The sequence below is a fragment of the Lonchura striata genome, chromosome 5 (assembly GCF_046129695.1).
Source record: "Lonchura striata isolate bLonStr1 chromosome 5, bLonStr1.mat, whole genome shotgun sequence".
Classification (NCBI taxonomy): Eukaryota; Metazoa; Chordata; class Aves; order Passeriformes; family Estrildidae; genus Lonchura; species Lonchura striata.
In genome coordinates, this window is record NC_134607.1 from 19,176,029 (window position 1) to 19,197,414 (window position 21,386).

A 21,386-nucleotide genomic window follows, 5' to 3' on the forward strand; every position below is an offset into this window, starting at 1 on the left:
TATCCAGTCCTTTTTATTTGTGCAGATAGTGGAAAGAATTTTTAAAATAATCTGAAGAGCATGGCTGGTAAAAATATAGTATAACTAAAGAGAAAACAGTAGTATCTCAGAAACAGATGAAAAAGCTGTGCCTAGAGAGCAAAGGACTGGAAAAATGCCATTTGAAAAATTTCTGAAAATGAGCATCTAGATGAAGCTGAGGCAGCATGTGCACCTGGCAGCAAAATCAGATTTTCTAAGCATAATATTCGCCAACATTTTACTCTGAAAGATCTGTTATTTCCTGCACACTTCAAACTAAAATGATAAATGCTTTCAGAAAGCCAGAAGAAACCTTTTAAAACTCTGCAGAATCTGGCATTTGCTCTTGGTTTTGGTTGGTTTGGGGCTTTTGTTGTTTTTGTTGGGGTGTTAGGTTTTTTGTCCTTGGTTTTCTTTATAGCAAGCCCTGGCTTTTTAAAGAGATATGCTCTTAACAATGGTAAACTAAAATTTAAATAGACAATGGCTTTCAAACCAAATCATATCTGTATGTCTGTTTCCAAAGTCCCTAATGAAGTGGATGAAATATCCTGGAAAATCTCCCCAGGCTGTGATTTAATGTATTTTACGTATATTAGGAAATATATGAATGTAACCTTATTTTATAAATACTAAATTTCATCATTATTTTTGAAAATATACAGTTGGAGTTCATTATCCCTGATATTTAACTATCATTTTAACTAGAGTAGAACAGAATAGGGTAGTATAGAATTTTCATAGTGGTCTGCTTCTATGAAATATTTGATTATTCTAAAGGTTAAAAAGGTATTATTTTTTACTTTAATACTGGAAACACAGAGTCTTTAGTATACTGGTGGCATTGTTACATCATAGTGATGGAATTTATGTATCTTTTGTTAATCCTGCCAGGTTGCAATGCCACAGACTGTATAGATCTGATGGTTGAAATGGGCAGGGTACTCTTGGTGCTCTTTTAAATCCACTCAGCAGCACACAGCAGAAAACAGTGGAGGTGCTTTTAATGATTTACAGTGGTCAGTAGGATTTTGTGGCTGTATCAAAGAACATGTACTTTTTACATCACAGTAGTGAGATGGAGACTCAGAACATTAGAAGAGCATCCAGTTTTGGGTTAGTTAGCTCTCCATCATTTGGTATGGATCACAGTGTCATACAGAAGGATTGAATAGTTAAAGAAGCTCTTTAGAATGAACAATTTCCTTTGATACTTGAAAATATACTTTTATGTTCAAAAATGCTCAAGAAACTACATAGACAGTAGAGTGGGAATTATTGCTACAAGACTTTTTTTGGAAAGCTATATTAGCCATTCTTCATATCTATTTTATTTCAGAACACAAAGACATAGAATTGTTTAGGCTAGAAAATACCTCTAAGACCATCGAGTCCAGCCAAGAACTGCTGCTCAAGAGTGTGAAGGAGCTGGTATGGACAAGACACAGGTATAGTTCATGATCTTTCTTTTGGGACTCCCAAGCTGCACCAACTATTCCTCAATCTGAAGTTCCTCAAACAAATAAGAAGCAGTGATGTTCCATGGTTTATCGCAGTGCTCATTGCCAGCTACAAAGCTGAGCATTTGTTTATGCCTCATGATACTGTTTTCACTGCATTTTTACTGAACAAGAACAACCTTTCTGCCTTTTTTTTCATGTTATTTGTGGTCATAACAGATTTGCTATGCAGCACGAACCTTTGATATTGAAGAACTATGAAGGACATGGAAAAAGGCCAAGAAAGGATGGAAAGAACAGTTTGTTAAAACTGAAAAGACAAAATTGGACACAATATTTAGGTTTTATGAAACTACATTTTACTAGGTATGTCGGTTTGTTACGTATATATCAGCTGGAATCAAGCAGTTTCAGCATAAACAGATTTCACAATATTCCCCTGAAGCGCACGTAGCAGCTCCATCTGGCCCTGTTAGACCTTGGTGTCAGCTGTGGCCAGACACAAAAAAAGGAAACTCATGGAAGAAGCAAACAGTAATTCAGCCAGCAATGTGCAAAGCATGACATACAGGAAGAAATAACTGAGTGTCCTATATTTAACAATATGATGTAGTAAAGGTAGACAAACCAACACCCCTAAATTGTGCTGGCAAATCAATATTAACATATAGAAATAGAATCTGATTTTTCAGGGGTGAGTTACTCCTCATTCCCAGGAGGTTTTGTGTTGGATGTAGCTACATCATTAGCCACTTCTGATGTTGAGAAAAAAGTTATTTTTGATAGCTGTTCCTAGGATTGCTCAAATTCTCTCTCTTCAGAGTCTGATTTCATTAATCCCTTTGCATTCTAATTTGACTCAGGTCATGAATTTAATTACTTTCTCCTAATCTTCAGCTAGCAACTTACTGCCAGCTACTGTGTACCACTAAGAAAATTGCAAAGGTATTTCTTTCAGATGACAAGGCCACATAAAAAGATCCCATTTCACTTTGAATGATTTACTTTTCATTAAAAATGTGCTTCTACAAAAATGTACTGCCAAAATTCTTAAAATGCCAGAGCCAAATTCTCCTACTAACTGCTTCAGCATGTTCACTACCTCATTTATAGTGAAGGACAACAAAGCCACTGGAGAATGGTTCATCTGTAGCTAAACAGTCTTTCTCTTGCTCTTTATAGCCCTTGTCAGACTACAGCTCATGCATTCTGAAAACAAAGATTTCTCCCATCAAACATTTTATTTGAAAAAAACATGACTCAAGAAGTAACTGAAATTACAGAGTGCAATAGCAAAAATATATATTTTTGAGAGCTAATTTTCTCTAGAAATTCTGGAATAAACCTTTTCACATGTCATCATTATTGCAAGATATTAATCTGTCCTGCACCAGAGGAAATTTCTATTAAATTTTTGTTTTGGGGGTTTTTTTGGTTGATTTTGTATATGTGTGTGTGTGTGTGTTTTGTGGTTTTTTGTTTTGTTTTGGTTTTTTATTTGTTTGGTTGGTTTTTTTTGCTGTTGTTTGGTTGGTTTTGGGTTTTAGTGGGGTTTTGTTGGTTGGTTGGTTTTTTGGTTTTTTTGGGATTTTTTGGTTGATTGGTTGGTTGTTTATTAGTTTTATTTGGTTTTTATTTGTTTTTATTTTGTTGCTTTATTGATTGTTTTGGGTTTTGTTTCTGAATTTTTGTTTTGTTTTGTTTTGTTTGGATTGCATTTTTTTGAGAGATTAAATTACACAATTTCAACCCAGCAGTTACTTCTCTTCATTCATAAGGGACTTGTCAGTTTTTGACTTGTCCAATCTTTTTGACAGCTGAGACATCTTTTACCTGAATTTTGGTTATACATTTAGATATAATCTAGCTCTCTACCGAGGGGATCCAAAACAAATAGAGCAAAATAAACCATCTCTTAAACAGTAACACCTGAAAACTGCTTTATAACTAAATCATATTAACTTTTAGAAATATTAACATCATCAAATGCCTCAGAGCATAAGGCCTCACAGATGTTGTGGGTTATTACTCTTGTTACTCCAAACTTCCTGTCAGAAGTGAGAATAGTTTACACATGCTTTTATTACTGAAAGCAGGTTACAGATGCTGGCACTCAACCAAAGAGGAAGGGAAGGGATACCACAAACCTGTTTGAACTCTTCACGTAGTAATCTGAAGAAGTTACAGGTCGTGTATTTGATTTCTTCTGTAAATGTATTTCTGGTGCAACCTGTGTTAATAAACCAGTTATTAACCAGTTGTTAATAAAAGAATTTAGGCATTACATTCACAGAATAAGACTGTTTTTTTTTTTTTTTTCCTAGTGCTTGTGTATACACAAGCAACAGATCTCAAGAAGCAGCTGAACTACATCTCTCTTGCTCTCATTCCAAAATGTACTGCTTAACATATGCAGTTAAGCAGTAAAAGTTTCTTGTCTCACTTGTTCTTCCATCCTTCCATCTTTCAGCAGGTTCTTTACCAAATCAGGGAAGTAAATGCTACTGTAACTATTCTGTACAGGTTCAATGTAAAACCATTTAGAGATATTAAAAACCAGTATGTTTGGGGAAGGAGATTCTTCTAACTGGGTCTTTCATGTTACAGGTAATTCCATAATGAATGAGCTTGGAAAATACAAATATTATAAAGAATATTCATATATAATAAATCTAAAATCCATGGAAACCATATTTTGAGCAAAGTGGGAGAAAAGAGAACATGCAAGTACCAACAGCATAGGCTATTTTAGATTTCTCCCATTATTATTTCCTTACCTTCATATATTTTCAAATCACTGACATGGATGTGTTATTATTTGCACACCTTGACATATTTATCTTTCTAATAATTCTAATTTGAAGTAGTGTCATCATTTTGTTAAATCACAGAATCATAGATTCATAGAAGGGTTCATAAAGGACCGTAAAGACGTCCTAGTTTCAACCCCACTGCACTTTCCATTAGACAGGATTGTTCAAAGCCCCATCCAGGCTGGCCTTTAACAGGGCATCCACAATTTCTTTGGCCAACCTGTCACAGTGTCTCATCACCCTCAGAACAGAGAATTCTTTCCTAATGTGTAATCTAAACCTACCCTATTTTGTTTAAAGACATTTCTGTTTGTGCTGTCACTACAGATCTTGGTAAGAAGTCTCTAGTTGTCCTTCTTCTAAACCCCATTTAAATAATGAAAAAATGCAATGTGTTGTCCCTGGAGCAAAATAAATTAAAATACATAGACTTTCTTTGAAATATCACACCAGTGTTCTCAATTCCAGTAAATAAAATGACTCCTCCCAAGTTTGTGAGTAACCTCTATTTGTTACTCCATGGAAGCTTCTAATGATCTTTAAAGAATGTGCTTCTGATAATAAATTATTAAAAATCACTATAAAATTCTACAATAAAATTATACAGAAATGAAACGTCACGTGAACTGCAATAAATGTTTACATAGCAATGAGAGTCTTTGCTAGTGATCACCAAACAGTCAATTGCCATCTGCTTGAGCCAAACGTGTCCATTTCTTTCACTCCAAATAGTGTTCAGGCATTTCAAAAAGTCATGTGAATAATGTAAATACTCAAGTCACACTTTAAAGTAATTTATTTACTACTTACAAAACTAAAGGTAGTACAAGGAACTTGCAGAACTGTGGATGGAACATTTTTCCAAGAATGTGACTTAAATGTTGATGCAGTAAAATAAAGTGAATCCCACCCTCTTTTTGCAAGGGCCCAAACCAAAATACTAAATTACTGATATACTAAAAATTAGAATTCTACTTCTATAAATAGAATTACCGTCAATATGTTTCTGCTTTTCATTTATTTACAAAAGTGAATGGATTTATTTCCTATATTGTATTTCTTTAACTTGCTGTTTCAAGAAGAAAAAAACCCAAGATACCTGCTATTGAGGCATATTTAAACAGAAAATTTTAAACCAGCATATTAAGATAGCTCAAATATTAGTTCCCTTCCATTATTTTTGCGCATAAACAGAAATAGACATAAACTGAAACATAACAGAAACATAAACAGAACATAAACAGAAATAAACCTGTTCTTCCAGTCAGAAGTTTCTGTCACTCAGATTTACTAGAAGGCAGATTAGCTGTGGAAATGTGAAGTATGGATTTGTGGCATGGTGTGAACTATTACACTCAATTTTATGTTAAGAACAAGAGCAACCTGCTACTGCCAAGAAGAAAGTTCTCAACTATCTCCAGTCTTAGTGGTAGAATAATATTTTAAATTACTTTTTTGTACTTGCATTAAGGTATACTGTCCCTAGGATAATTTCTATCTATTGCTAATACCTTCAAAGGCGTGGTAAGTACTCACCTTGTGTGCATCCAGGGAAATGTGCACTGAAGGCAAGACCCTCAATACATTCTCAGGGAAAGGCAGAGTAAGCATACACATGTCACTGTAGCGGAGTGGTGGCCTTGCTTTTAGATGTTGGTTTGGAGGGCTGATAACTACAAAAAATGAAAGGAAGCAGAAACAGCCTTGACAGCTTGTCCACGGCTTCAGGTTAAACCAAAGCGAAAATGCCGAACACGGCATGATTTTGAATTAAACTATGGTTTCCCTCTAAGCATGTGGAAAAGCGAATCTCAGGGAAAATTTGCAAGTCAAGGCTACCTTATTTGTTTGAAACGAAAGTCCAAGGCGGATGAGGTGTGCGCAGGACGCCGGAATTGGACCTGTGCAGTTTCTGACCCGGTTTCTTGGACCCCACGGCCTCTCCCCGGCCGGCGAGCTGCAAAGAGCCCCTGCACAATCACACTGGGATCAATTTTAGCCCTTTCTAAGACAACCGTGAAGGCACAAGCCACCGGTACGACCCGCAGACCCCGGCGAGCAGCCCCCGGCAGCATCTCACCGCCCGCCTCCCTGCCCCGACGGGGCGTGTGCGTCCCGGAGAGCCGGCAGCGACAGGGACACGGGCTGTGGGGAGGCTTTGTGCGGTCAGAAACTCTCCGAAGCGCTCCAGGTGCCGCCAGCGGTGAAAGGCGAAGGGGCCCACGGCTGTCCTGGCTCTCCGCCGCCGTCGGGGGCGGGGAGCGCGGCGGAGAAGCGAAAGTGAAGGGAAGCCAGCGGCGGCGGGGCATCCCCGGGGCTGCGGGCGGCGGGGCAGGCGCGCCCGGATGCGCCCCGGCAGTCGCTGCTCCCGGGCCGTCTCCGCAGGGCGCTGCCGCCCAGCCGCCGGTGCCCCGGGCGGCGATGCTGTGCTGCATGCCCGGCGTGGCTTTCGTGCCCGCGTTGCTCGTCAGCTGGTCCTCGGCCGCCTTCATCATCTCCTATGTGATCGCCGTGCTGGCGGGGCACGTGGAGCCCTTCGTCCCCTACATCAGGTGAGGTGCGGGAACTGCGTGTGTGAGCATGGGCGGTGTCCCGAGGGGCTTCCCGGAGGGAATGTGGGGTCCCCCGGGGAGGAGAGGCAGTGGCGGCGGGGCCCCCGGTGACAGGGGACACGCTGGGCGCTCCCGGCACCCATCACACCTCTAGCACCTCTGAGAGCCACAGGACACAGACTCTGGAGACGCGATGGAAAGGACATGAAAGTTTTCTGCTGCAGTCAGCGCAGGCCTGAACCTAGAAAAACTTTACGATTACGTGGTGGAAGTGTAATTTTGTTTGTATAACTCCAGAACTGGGCCAAAGTGCACCGGACGATGACTGGACTCGAAGCCCTGTGGTGGCTTTTGTATCCCCACAGACACTCATTTTTAATTCATTATAGTACCAATGGGTTTTAAAGACTTCCCAAGAGATGCCTGGCATCTCTTTTCTATAATCTTTTTCATTTAAGTGCAATTCTGTGTAAATCATTCTTTATTCATGGCTTACGTTAACATTTAAATCTAAACTATGAAAATATTAGTATTTATCTCTCAATAGATTGAAAATTAGCCAGAAATCCAAGAATGTACAGAAGATCTAAACAAGGTTTTAAAATATATCTTTCAAGATGCATCTAGACCAAGGACTTTTTGGACAGGCACAGTTTCAGAAGACTGCTAACCTGATTGGCACATACAAGAAAATTTGATTGAAAATTAGGGTTTGTCATCATAGGCAAGAGCAAATGACACCACAACCCACAAGAAAGCTGAACTTCATTCAAACTGAGCCAGTGAAAGTTTGGTTTCATGTTTATATTAGCAAAACTTTTTAAGACTCTCTGCACAAATCTGGAAAGCTCTTGGAAAGCCATTCTTGTACTTGAACAAATACCCTACTGCTCATCCTTGATTACACACAAAGCTCTACTTACACAAAAGTGCTTGTGATCAGTGTAATTTATCCAGTATTAAATAACAAAAATAAATAATTTGATGTTACTGTACATGGTTTGTGTTCGGAAATATTTTGAGATCCTGTAGCAAGAAATTTGACAAATTATATTTCTTACATTGAAGCCATGTCATAGAATAAAATATATGAGAGAACGGGATTTTTATGTAGTTTTATTTGCAATTAAATTTTTGACAGCCCCAGGTATCTCGATTGTGTCATACCTTGTAAAAGGGATGGACCAAACATTTAAGTCACAACTGTACAGCTCTAGTGAATGTATCACAGCTGCTACAGTTATATCAACTTAATGGAATAACTCCCAGAAAACATTGTTCTTATCCTTTAGCTATGGAATCACAATAAAAGTCCATATGCCCTAAAAAACCTAAACAAAAAAAAGATATAAGAGGGTGCACCAGTGATTTCCACTCACATTTCAGTCCCTCTGCATTTACTAGTAAAGCTTTTTAAAAGTCTTGTTTGTGTTGCACCCTCTTAACACCACATTTGGACTAAGGCTATACTTTGACTATTGGTGAAGCATTCATAACAATTCTAAAGGCATATGATCTAACCATAAGCACTTCCTAGAAGATGCACTTGGGAATTATACAAGGTTTACTTCTGAGTACTCAGGACAATAGTCATACCATATTCATATTCTTAATTTGCAGGTCATTGCTTTAGCGTAAGAATATGAATCATGTGATTGAGAATGTGATTTAGTAAAACTAAGAGTGTTTAAAAAGAGGAAGAATGTTGCAACATTTCAGTTGTGCAATATCCTAAAATGAAGTATAAAAATTAAATAGAGATTGTATGGGGAAATTCCAGTTACACAGAGGACAAGAATACTTGTAAAGTGTAGTTCAACGTTTCTGCAATTCCAATATGCATTCCTCAAGTACTCTGTGTATGCCTTGAACTAACATTAATTTTATTTGCTTACAATGTAGCAGCTGTCACAGCAAGAGACCACACCTAAATTTGTCATTGGGACTGTGCTAATGTTCCATCAAGTAAACCATATAAATTCAATTCTTGGTAGATAAAATGAATATCATTTTGTGTTTTCTAGCAGCTGAGTCCTAAAAGATGATGTGGTTGTTGCAAAATTAGCCCTGTTATTCACACTGCTCAAAATCCAAGCCAATTTGAATGCGCTGGGATGGCTGTTTGCATGTTTGAATTCTCAGTGAAAGAATAAAGGAAATTTTCCTGAAAGTATTTGTTACCAGTTGGTACCTCTGGAGAAATCAGAACCCCTGTAGGTGCACTAGAATCTTCCTATTTTAAACATTTGGGACTTCAGTTTGAAAATAAATAGTTTATGACGGCTCTGAAGAAAATTCAATGATGATGAGTCTTTTGGTCCTAAAATATTTATTCCTTGTCTCCTTCACCTTCTTGTCTTTCCACTCTTCAGTAGACTGTTTGTTTTTAAAATTTTTCTGCACGAGATGGTGACAAAAATGCTGCCATTTTCATGCGGGGTTCCTCATATTTTCCATGGTGGTTGAGCTCACCTATGCACCAATTCAAATAAGTGAGCACATTTTTGTTTCAAATATGCCATTTCCTTTTTTCTTTTTCATAAAAAGGAGACGACTGTCACCAATACTTTTTTTGCTAATCTTTTTTTCAAAGCAGTAGACTTAAAGAAAAATGAATATGAATGCAAGTTTTCATTTAGCTTTTTTAATGCAAAATATAGCATTAAGAAGATTGTGTTCTTAAAAGTCCAGTGCAGTACTTTGTACATAGATTGTGATATAATATTCCTGGTATGAATTTTCTTTACAACATAATCTAAGATTGTTGAGCTTAAAAATTGTCAACAGCAAAAATCACCTATAAACCCTTAGCCTGAGAAAATACTCTGTTAAAAAATGGAGTTCAATGCAATTTCAGGTTGTTTGGTTTGCTCCTACAATGTGTTCCAAGAACTTCAAATGGCTTTCAATGTGTATGCCAATTCCATTCTCTTCTCACCTAAAGCCCTTCAAAAGCTTTGAAGTGATTACAGTTCTGTACTTACCACAGAGTGGTTTCTGATTTGAAAAAGTCCTTGAAGATTGTCACAAGTGGCCCATATTCTAAATGGACTCCTTTGTCGTGTTAATGAAAACTGTCTAGAAACAAAAAGACAAGATGAGGTTCAAGGCTAAAAAATGGGCTAAATGAAACATGAATTAAGATGATTTTCAGGTGTATCAAAGAAATATTCAAAAAGACTTAGTTTACTGTTTTCATCAATTTCACTGCCTAAGAAAAACAAGATTAATATAGACTACAAGCTGAAACAAGTCTTCAGAAAGCATTACAACAAGAAAATTCAGGTGAATAGGGATTCCCAGTGCCTAACAAGTTGTAGAAACTTGTCTAAAAGCTTGGTCCAAACTTTTGTTGTTGGAGAATTTGGAACCAATCTAGTAAAAAGAAATATATGAATTTTCTCTATTTTTTTCCATCAGCTTTTCATAGAAAAAGATTCTACCTTTTTCCTCAGCTTACTCCTGTTGTTGATAAGTCATGTAAGCAACTTTTGTTAAACAAATCCTTTTATAACATAGAAGGGGTTGGAGAGCAAACATTAATTTCTAAAATAATCAAGTCATTTGAGATGGTCATCCTCTTCTGTCCTGAACTTAACAAAATTGTCAAAATCCTTGAGAGTGATTGCTAAAGTAGAAAGTGCTTTTTCTTTTGCATGTGGAGAGCATTCATGCTGAAGTAATTTTGGCTGTACTCAGTGGTAGCTTCAGAATCTTAGCACTGAAACATAATCCAGCATCACGGTTGGAATGAAGAGTATTCATCTCCTTGAATGACATAAAAAATATCCCTAGCTAGTACCTACATGTCCCATTATACACAGAATCTACATATGTTGGAAAATAACTCTGAACTTTCTGAGTCCAACCTGTGATTGAACACTACCATGTCAACCAGACCATGGCACTAATTCCACGCTTTCCTTTGGCATTTCCAGGGATGGTGACTCCACCACCTCTCTGGGCAGTCCATTCCAATGTCTAAACACCCTTTCTTTGGGGAAATTTTTTCCTAACATCCAATTTAAGTCTCCCTTGGCACAACGTGAGGTCATTTCCTCTTGTCGTATTGCTTGTTACCTAAAAGCTCCACGTGGCTACAGCCTCATTTCAGGTGGTTGTAGAGAGTAATAAGGTCACCCCTGACCCTCTCTTCTCCAAGATAAACACCCCCAGCTCCCCCAGCTGTTCCTCATCGGACTTGTTCTCCAGACCCTTCCCCACCTCTGGTGCTCTTCTCTGGACATGCTCCAGCCTCTCAATATCTTCATTGCAGTGAGGGGCCCAAACTCACAACAGCACTTGAGGTGTGGCCTCACCAGAGCCAAGAACAGGGGAGCAGTCACTGCCCTGGTCCTGCTGGTCGCACTGTTGCTGATACAGACCGCTGGCCTTCTTGGCCACCAGGACACACACACTGGCTCATTTTTGGCTGCTACCAACTAGCACCCCCAGGTCCTTTTCTGTTGGACATCTCTCCAGCCGCTGCTCCCCAGCCTGCAGTGCTTCCTGGGGTTGTTGTGGCCAAAGGGTAGGACCCAGGTCTTGGGCTTGCTGAACCTCCTACCACTTGTCTTGGCCCATTAATCCAGCCTGTCCAGATCCCTCTCTGCAGAGCCTTCCTACTCTCCAGAAGATTGTCACTCCCACTCTAGAAGAAAGATTTGTTCTCAGGATCCTTGCTCAGTGTCCACTAAATTTTGGCATTAGCTAAAACTCTTATATGTTCACATATCTGAGAGTAGAGTTTTTGGGTGCCTCTGGTCAAACACACTATACTGTCTCTTGGTACTGCCCAGTAACTGAAAACTTAGCTTACACTCAAATTATGTAAAGATTGAAGAACTAGATGTTTTTTATTAGCTTGACCAACAGAACCTGATCAAATAGATATCAACTAGTTGTATGTTAAACAAGAAAAAAATAGATATCAGAGAAGAAAAAATAGTAAAAAGAGGTGGCCAAGATCATAGTACTGTTCTTTAAACAGAGCACTCACCTTCCATAGAAGAGTTCTGCTTGAGGGGGCTTGAGCCCACATACTCCAGGGAGTATGTTCATTCTGTGAGGAAAGGGTATTCTCTGGGGTGGACGTTTGCACTTCTGTAGGGAAAAGAGGGAAAAGGACTTTGTGGTGAATGTGTTCCATTTTCTACAAAACAAATGTTTAACATACATTATGTCTTTCATATATATAGGCATGCATGTTGATATGTATATAAATTCTGTAGATATTCTCACACTCACGCTCCCTTTCTCTGTTCCAGTGAACTTCTAATTATTCCCTGTAAGGGTGAATTGTTTCATTAGAAGAGACTTACAACACCTTGGAGATAGAGTACTCTTAAGCTGTAGCTACATGAGTAAATTAAACAGTTGCTAGGAACATTCCTCGGCATGGAAAAAAATTTCTCTCATAGGGTTAAACCCTTTTAAGGAAATGAAACCAAATTCTCTCGCATCTTAAGATAGTGAGTGCCATTAGATATATTTTACTCTATCACAGTGTTCATTCAGCAGATAAAAGAAACGTTAATTCTAAAATGTCATTTATGTAATCATATCATTCATGAGCAAAGTACAGGTTTGTCAAATCTTTGCATATTGCATACAGAAAAAGAAGAAATACAGTTCAAAGAGTATGCTCTCAAAATATGCTTTCTTTTTGAAAAGAAGGATTCTCTAGTACAAATAGTACAGCAGAAGATGAATTGCTTTACACACACAGCAGCAGTTCACACAAGGTATATTTCTCTTGGGATTTCAATTGTCTCGTTTATGTTTCACAGGTCTCAATTAACTTTTAATTTGTCTCTCTTCCTGCTTTAGCGACACTGGAACTAAACCTCCGGAGAGCGGTGTCTTTGGTTTTATGATTAATATTTCAGCACTTCTAGGTATGTAAAAGGTATTTGTGTTGACCAGAATAAAGAAATGAAAATTAATGAAAGATACCTGCTTTAATTACAGAAATGTATTCAGTATTCTGCAGAAGAACTTCTCCACAGTCAAATAGCAGTATCAGGTAGATGTAAGTAATACCTGGAGAGTTGGGTCCTCGGGAGCAGTTAGCACAGGCTTGGAGGCACTTGAATCTCTTCAGAGCACCTCATCAGTGCAAAGTAGTCAGCACACTGGCAATAAAAGTGGAACAAAATTGCATGACTACTATGCAAAAACTCTGATGTAGGGAAACTTTAGGTTCTAAGGTGCTGCAGTAAAGGGAAGAACAGTGTTGAAGCAACACCTGGTTTTTTCCACAATATGCCTACTTCTCTACAAAATAACTGATGTGAATCAGAAAGTTTGGCATTTTCCATTATCTTTTAGAGGATGGAGGGTCAAGAGCTGTGTATCTCTGTACGATGGCCTTAAGGCAAAATAAACATATTTTACCTTTTATAAGAGCCTCAGTCACAATTTTGGAGTGTTTAATGTAACTTCATAGTGTCTGAGCAAAGTTGCTTGATTTCTTTTTCCAACTGTAGATAGGCTGAAACTGTGTTCTGTGTTATAGAGCTGCAGAATTCAGTCTACAGCTTATTATATCCTGAAGAGTCATGATTTCCTAATTCAGTACAGGTGTTTGCCAGGAGTAAACTGCATATTAGGGCCAGGCATGCAGTGACTCTACAAAAAGGAATTAATTCTTCAGACTATCATAAAGAGATGTAGTTCTGGCACAAGATTGCATCTCAGAGCAGAATTAGGCATCCCACTTCCAGCTTATGGTTCTTATCTCCCTGTAACATCTGTTCCTAATGTGGAATGACAATACCTCTGTGCCCAAAACACCCAGGAGAATGGGATTTAAATTAGTGCTTTTCTTGAACTGATGTGCATTTAGTTCTAGATAGCAATAATATGCAATTTTAAGACAAAGATAATGTTGAAGTTCTATCTGAAAGTTCATCTGAATTAACTTCTTCATAACTCCAGCAGAGTTATGGTAGTGTTATTTATTGTATTATGTTTATAATTTTATTCTGCATGTCATGTGTTACAGAAAAAGCTGTTAAAATGTAATCAATATGTGATCATTGAACAAAACACCTTTTTTTATTTTTTCAGCTTCAATTACAATGTACATCAGATATTTATTAATAGAGAAGCAAAATGAATCATCACACTTTGTTAGGTCTTCATGCAATATGTTTACATTATGTGTGGGATTGATGGGCTGCACTGGAATGGGCATTGTTGCAACTTTTCAGGTATGACCATAAATTTCATAACAAAAATGAAAATAATATTGTTTTACCATTAAAAATTTAGTCAACTAGATAACAGTGATTAATATTATCCCCATGTGGACACTTGGAAAATAGAGTAAGAATGATTTTCTTGATCTTGCTTTCTTTCAATAGCTTTTCAGCAACAGACATATTTCTTCACTATACAAGAGAATTTTTGCTTGTGCAGTTATGCCATTAAGGAGTTTTCTGTGTGCTTGTCTTATAACAAGTCTGTACTATATGGATTTTTTTCCTGTAATTTTTTTCTGTGAAAACTTGAATGTAAAAAACTTTGCTATTCCATTTATAATCAGGTAGGGCAGAATAAATCAGACTAAGAAAAGCATCTGCATTTTTGGCTGAATGATGGCACACTCACTAGCAGAAAGCTTTATTGTAGAATCAAGTTAAATTTAATTCTCAGGTGGCTTGAGGTATTGCCTTAAAATCTGTGGAAATAGCTGCATTATTTATTTTAAAGGATGGTCTACCTTGGAACATTTTGTTAAATACCATTGTGCTCATATAATGACAGGATGACATACACAGAAATTGAAAATAAAGATTTTTGGGCCTTCAACAGCCAGTACAGTTTTCCATGTAATGGAAATGGTATTTTCAGACAAAAAACCCCTATGTCTTAGGATGATAACTTGCTCTGTTGCATCTAGGCAGTGTGTGTGGATTGCAAACACCACAGGTACTGTAGTCTATTCTAAACATATTTTACTTTAAAATATCCCTGATCTTATTGACAAGATTTATATGTGGCACAAAAAAAATGTTGGATGATGCCTGACTGAAATAGAAAAACTCTGCTTCAACAGGGAAAAGAGAAATCAGGAATGCAAAATAATTTTTGAGAGTCAGGGATGCAGAAACTTTGATCCTAATGTTTCCAAAGGGATTCCTTGACAGTTATAACACTGGTTCTTATCTAATCTCTGTTGTGTCTCATTGCCAGTCCATAAACTCCTTCCTCACTTAATTTCTATTTCCTCTACTTTGACCCTGCTTTCCATGTTAAGTGCAGTTAGTAGAAAGTGTTCTGAGCATAATAAAGATCTAATCTAGCTAATCATCTGATATAGCAGATTTTCAAGCATCCTTAATTGCCCAAGAAGCTGGCAATGGTGGCTTGCAAGCCTTCAATCTTTTCTCTGTATATGTACAACTAGTGAACAGTACATTCTGATCCCTATTTGCCAATAGAATAACTGAGACATGAAGAGGATGTGAAATTTGCTTAAGGTCAGGTGATGTTTCAAGTGAGGAGATCAAATCACTTAGTATTCAGTCTAGTTCCTCTAATCAGTAAGTCATGCAGAAAATTTACATTCATGTGCACTACCTGCTAGTTTCTTCAGGTAATAGCAGCTAATCATTTTGCTGATTCCCTTTCCAGGAGCTGGCTGTTCCCAGTGTCCATGACATAGGAGCTTTGGTGGCCTTTGGCTCAGGTGTTGTATACATCACACTTCAGTCTATAATCTCCTACAAGTCCTGCCCACAATGGAATGCTTACTTTGTGTGTCACATAAGGATGGCCATATCTGTCATATCATGCATTGCTTTCATTACCAGTATCCTTTACAGTGTATCCCTTGGTTTTCCCTTTATGTGTTTGTGGTTTTCCTTTTAAGTTAAACCATGGCTGATAAAAAATAAAAACTAAGTCACACTCTTTACTTAGGACTCTCTAATGTGTATAATACAGAATGCTGAGAGACCATTAATAGCATAAAGATGAGTTGTGGGAGCTTCTAAAAAGCTTTATCTCTTATTTCAGTGGTATATTTAAAAACAATGTCCAGTATTCTTCACAGAAGCATACACTAGTGAAGCTAGAGGAACTTTCCAACCTCTACTTGAAGGAAAGTAGGGAGGAAAGTCTGAAAAAGGGAGCCACTGCTTCTGCAATGAGCCAAACACATGGAAGTTAAAAAAACGGGTGGCATACAAGCCTAAGCAGATGATTTTGATCATGCTGCTTGGTTCTTCACCTCAACAGTCACCTCTCTTAAAGTCACACTGCACAACTTCCTGGCTTTTCTCTTGGCACAATATATTTAGAGTCATCTCACTGATTTAATTGGCCTTGGGTGATCTGCCAGTGTTGAAAACTGATTGCAGCAGCTCATCACATGAGTCAGCTACAGCCTGCTTTTGGTTCCAGCATTGTGAAAGGGCTTTGGAAGGGGGCCTCAGTCTCAAGGGGAAGTTGTACAAACAGATCAAGGCACTTATTTGTGCATCACTGGAAACACACATTGCTCTACTTCCAGCAGTGCAGGACTGTGCTTCCACAGTTCTAGATCACAATTGTCATCTAAGTTTTGGAGTGTCTGCCTTACTGTCTATACTTTGAATGAACCTACATTTTGAATGAACCTTCACTTTGTGCAGATTTTTTTTTTATGTTTTAATTGCTGTTACCACTTGCCTTGCAATAAGGTGTTTCATTTATTTGTATTCTTAATACCTTGATTTGATATTCTGGTTGTTCAGGGTCTCCTGTGCTAAAGAAGGGGAAGATGATCTGTTTTTGGTTTGGGTTTTTTTTTTTTTTTTAAGCAGACATTTTCACATTTACTCACTGATGTTGTATAGTTTCCTTTACACTGTTTTTCCCAGTGATTGTGTTTGCATCAAAAATTTCCATGACAAAAATTGATTGGACTCCAGGTGAAAAGGTAAAATCTTACTAGGAATCCAAATTACCTTATGTGATATTATTTGGGGAATGCTGCTATATTTATCTGAAAGCACTACAACCATGTCAGAGACTTCAAAGAGCACATTATCATGAACAGATTTGTGCAATGATGGTTTCCAGTCACTTCTTCATTAGAATGATGTCTGTGGTGTGGGTAAGAAAACTTGTCATGTGTTATCAATCTTGAAAGAGTTAGACTTTCATTTTGACCAAGAATTTGAAAGGTTCCCATAGAAAAACACTATTAAAAATATGGAAATTAGTTGTTCTACTTCTTTTATAGTCAAGTTTCTTGAAAATGAACTTTTCACATGAAATAAAAAGTGGAGCAATTTAATTTTGTAGTTTTTGAGGTTTTTTACAACATTGGTTTTCTCAGCTTTTTTCTCATTCTTTATTAAACAGATACTGTCATAAATATGCAGAGTCTGAACTAAAACACAGTAAAGCTAATTTTAGGTATTTGAATTTATTTCAGTGTTTTCAGAATGATAACTACGAAAACTAAGTTTTCTTTTTGGGCAAATTTTGCTAAAAGGAGGTATTAAAAAGAAAAGTTAAATAATGCAGAGTGCAGATCCTGCTTGAAGAGCTTAATAAGAGCACACTAAGCAAATAAGTTTTCTATGACAGTTTTAAAAACAGAAATCTTGTCAGGAACTGTCATTAAGGGTAGCCCTCCATTTCAAAACATGGTAAGGATTTGCTCAGAATTACTGAGCTCAGTGGCTCTGAGTTAAAGCTTGGAGCATGGGCACACTAGTAATTTTAATGTTACATCTGAATGTTTTCAGGGTTGTATTATATTCAACCTTTGTTCTGATACTGTGCTAATTGTAGTTTTCTTCTACTGCCTTTGATGGTACTGCACATGACTTAATGTAACATGTTCCACCTCCATAAATTTACTCACCATTCTGTAAAAACAAAATGTGGATTGTCTTTTATGCAACAGGGATAAATCATAAATCTTTCCTGTTGAATTTACTGAAAGAAATGTCTTTATCATTCCACCCATATTTTGTTTAGCTGTTTAATCTGAAAATTTGTTTTATGTCTCATTCCATCAGGATTATACTTACCATTTTATGAGTGCAATCTGTGAATGGACAGTGGCCTTTGGTTTCATCTTTTTCTTTTTAACATTCATTAGAGATTTTCAGGTTGGTATCTACATATTTTAGCAGCGACTAAGTGCTATGAATTGTATAACAATGCAATAGAAAATTATCGTTCTTTACCTACATAGATGCATCAAAGCTATACAGAAACAAATTTGCTAATCACAGAACTGATTCCTGTATACATAATGAATATTCTCTCCCTTGATTATAAATCATAAAATTCAGTTTAATAGTTCAATGTGTCTGTTCTTGAAAATTAATAAGTTAATTATTTACCAATCTATTTGAAGAAAGAGGCCCTCTAAAGGTGACGTAATAACAAAATAAATGATGCAACTAAAACTTAATTCCTTTGTGCCTGAGAGATTTTAAATAATAATCCAAAGCATTTCAATCATCGATGTTTTACATATTTTGCTATATGTTTTCTCTCACTACAAAGAACATGAAATACTTTTTGGAAAAGTATTGACACAAAAGCCTTCTGGTTTGGGTAGCTGGATTCAGAGTTAGCCTATATTTTGCTAACCAGTAGCAAACATTTCCATGTCCATTTAATTTTGAATTAGTACTGATTAGACCATGGCTGTAGGGCTTTTCCTTAATTAAAAAAATAAAGAAAAAACCTAACAAGATAAAAAAGCTAAGTTCAGCAGAAAAAAAACCAAAACACTTATTTTGGAAAAAATATAGTTGTCCAAAATTATACAACATATGATATTAAAGGTATATAATTGCCTTCTAAAACTGACAGCATTATTGAAGAACAATTCCAAAATGTATGCATCATTTAATGCATCATTTTTGGGGGAGGTATTTATTTCCAGTCCATCACTCTCTGATGTCTACGGCAGCTCTTTTATCAAAGGTCAGATGCTTCCCTTGGAGATAGATATTTGCAGAACAATGCAGTAATTCTCAGAATATTTACAACAATCCTTAGTTGATAATTCTGTTTCAGGCATATAAAAACTTTTACTAAATATAAATATTATGAAAATAAGAGAAAGCAATGAAATTAAACAAAATGGAATTGTGTACATATTAAATTACAGGCTACAATATAGCATGAATCCAATGTTAGTGTTTGAAAATGACAGAAAGATTTTTTAGATCCTACTCTTTTTGTCATAACCATTGCTCAGAGAAAACCAAACTATTAATTCAGTAAAAAAGTCCTGCCACACTCAAAGAAAAATAAGATTTTTTTCTAATTTCCAACAGTATTATTTCACTTTAACACTTTTTTCTTTTTTTTGTTTCATCTCCTTTTACTTTATATTGCAGAACTGTAAAAGTTAATTATCTTAAGCTGATTTTTCTTTATTTTTCTTTTAGAGATTTTCTTTAAGGATATCAACAGAAATACATGAAGAATCCTGATAGTGAAAGAACAATATTTTATATCTATGAATATTCTAGGTTTCTTTTTACTTATAGAAAAAGTGGCAGAGGCACAAGGAATGATAAGGTTGTATTGAGAACCCATGCTATTAACCCTGCACCAGCAACCACTAAAAGATTTTAAAAACCCAGAGCAAGGTTCCTCCTGCCTTTTTTGCAAAATTTTGTAATTTTCATATCATTTTGTATATTAAAAATATTGTAATATCTAAAAGCACTGGAAAATCACTCAAGGACTTGATCTCCTCAGCTCTTACATTTTGGACATATCTGTACTTTTCAATTTGCTGTAATGTGATTGGTAGCATTAGTTTTAAACTTGAGAAAGTATATTTTGCAAAGAGGGAACTGTAAAGGCAATGGAAATCACTAGGACTGAATCCCTACTCTGTTAAGTTGCAAGGGCTGGAGAAGATGGTGAGAGCAAGAGTGGGCATCTTTGAAGAAATTTGAAGTTAGCAGATGGCAACACTATGCTACATGTTTCTGACACTGGGCAGTGTAATGCAAATGCAAATCCTAAGAGAAATTTAAACTATACTGCTTGAAAAATGTTTTGTAATCATCACTTCAGTACATGTTGTAAAAATCCACCCCTTTTTCCCTTTTATGCACTGATGGCCACAGGAAACAAAAGACAGAAGTGGGAATAGAAAGTAAATTTACATTTAAGCATGACGTAATAAAGATAAATCTTATTGCAATTTTGTTAATATAAAGCACAATTTTCCAGCCTGTGTTTTAATCTACAATGGAGTGAAGAAGGTCTCAAAAAATGAGAATGAATGGAAAATAAGAAGAGGCAGTAGTTTTCAGGTACTTAGAAATAAATGTATGAGTATTATATACATAAAACTGAATTAAAAAACAAATCTGGAGAGCATCTGTAATGAAGATATTTGCTGCTATAGAATTGCTTCTGTAATGAAAGACTCAGAAAGGAACTAATTGAGAAGTCAGATGTTACAAGTATCTGCAGGCAAAAGGTTTTTTTTCATGGACTGATTCACCACCTCCATTCAGTGCATTACCTGCTTGGTTGTGAACTGCATTCTCTGAAAATTACATTTTCCACACTCTTATCACAGTTTATGCAGAAATATTGATGATTTTCAGTTGCTAATATTCACTAACTAATGTGTGTTTGGAGAGTGATGTCTTTAGTCATCTGTTGATATTTCTTTTAACGTGTATTTTAAACTGAATTAAATTCAGCTGTTTCACAACTTAAAGGGTTGATGTTTTATTTATAAGTTCTTCCAGATAAAAATAGTAAAAGTGTTTGTTCTTTACTGGAAGATTTGCCTTCCATAGTATTCAGGTTATCTTGCAGAGGTTTATAGCTACAACCAAGTTAAAAATCAAATCTAGTACTGACTAAAGGAAGGACATTATGTCTTGCTGATTTGGTATCCTGCAAGGGACACACATTCTTTCAAGTGAAGATAATAAAGTAAATGTGTATCAAAAAAGTGACATCATGTTATTTTCTACGCTCTGTTAAGACAAGACCATATTTCCTAGTGTATTGTGTATTAATTTTTTTAATTGATTTTTATTCTTAACTTCCATAAAGTATAAGAAGCAAGAAGCTTTTCTTTCAAATGATAGCCAAGCTTTACAGTGCTAACAGTATCCTAAAGGGAAGGAAAAAAATTCAGAGAAAGTGGCTGAATCAAGATCACCTTAGTCCCCAAAGTCAAGTGGTAAATTCAAGTACTGAATGAAGTCCTTCCCATTTTCCTGAGCTTTTTTGTGATACATTTTAATATGAGTTATATTCATTCCCAAAAGAATGAACCAATCATGTACCTTTTATTAAATCTGTTAGGCCTAAGACCTCAACTTGCATTGACATGCAGATAGAGGCAATGGATTATTATTTTTTTATTTGTTCAGTGAACAGCTATTGAAAACACTTTGATTATTCTCTGGCTCCAAGCAGATTTTCAGGCAACAGCTTAACTATTTTTTCAGCTGAAATGTGAGTTGACAAGTTGCAGGAAATTGCCAAAATAATATTCTAGCAAGGTATAATTTAGCTGTGGCTGACTCTTGTTA

General features: G+C 36.6%; 1 protein-coding gene and 1 long non-coding RNA gene across 2 annotated transcripts; one reads left to right on the plus strand and one right to left on the minus strand.

Moving 5' to 3' along the window:
• Positions 1 to 3,684: 3,684 nt before the first annotated feature.
• Positions 3,685 to 6,508, minus strand: LOC144246264 (uncharacterized). Its single transcript, XR_013339938.1, has 3 exons — positions 6,134 to 6,508; positions 5,831 to 5,967; positions 3,685 to 3,711 (listed from the first exon to the last, which is right to left on the minus strand). It is a non-coding gene; the product is annotated as an uncharacterized LOC144246264 (long non-coding RNA).
• Positions 6,509 to 6,620: 112 nt separating this feature from the next.
• Positions 6,621 to 20,551, plus strand: DRAM1 (DNA damage regulated autophagy modulator 1). The gene is made up of 7 exons (XM_021536752.2): positions 6,621 to 6,846; positions 12,676 to 12,743; positions 13,918 to 14,060; positions 15,487 to 15,664; positions 16,716 to 16,774; positions 17,868 to 17,960; positions 19,260 to 20,551. Exons 1-7 carry the CDS (start codon positions 6,716 to 6,718, stop codon positions 19,302 to 19,304), a joined length of 717 nt encoding a protein of 238 aa, XP_021392427.1. The 5' UTR covers positions 6,621 to 6,715; the 3' UTR covers positions 19,305 to 20,551.
• Positions 20,552 to 21,386: the final 835 nt, after the last annotated feature.

Coding starts and splice junctions, on each gene's coding strand:
- DRAM1 (XM_021536752.2), top strand. CDS start 6,716: ATGCTGTGCTGCATGCCCGGCGTGGCTTTCGTGCCCGCGTTGCTCGTC. Junction 6,847..12,675: donor CCCTTCGTCCCCTACATCAG/GTGAGGTGCGGG, acceptor TTCCTGCTTTAG/CGACACTGGAACTAAACCTC. Junction 17,961..19,259: donor CATTCATTAGAGATTTTCAG/GTTGGTATCTAC, acceptor TTTTTCTTTTAG/AGATTTTCTTTAAGGATATC.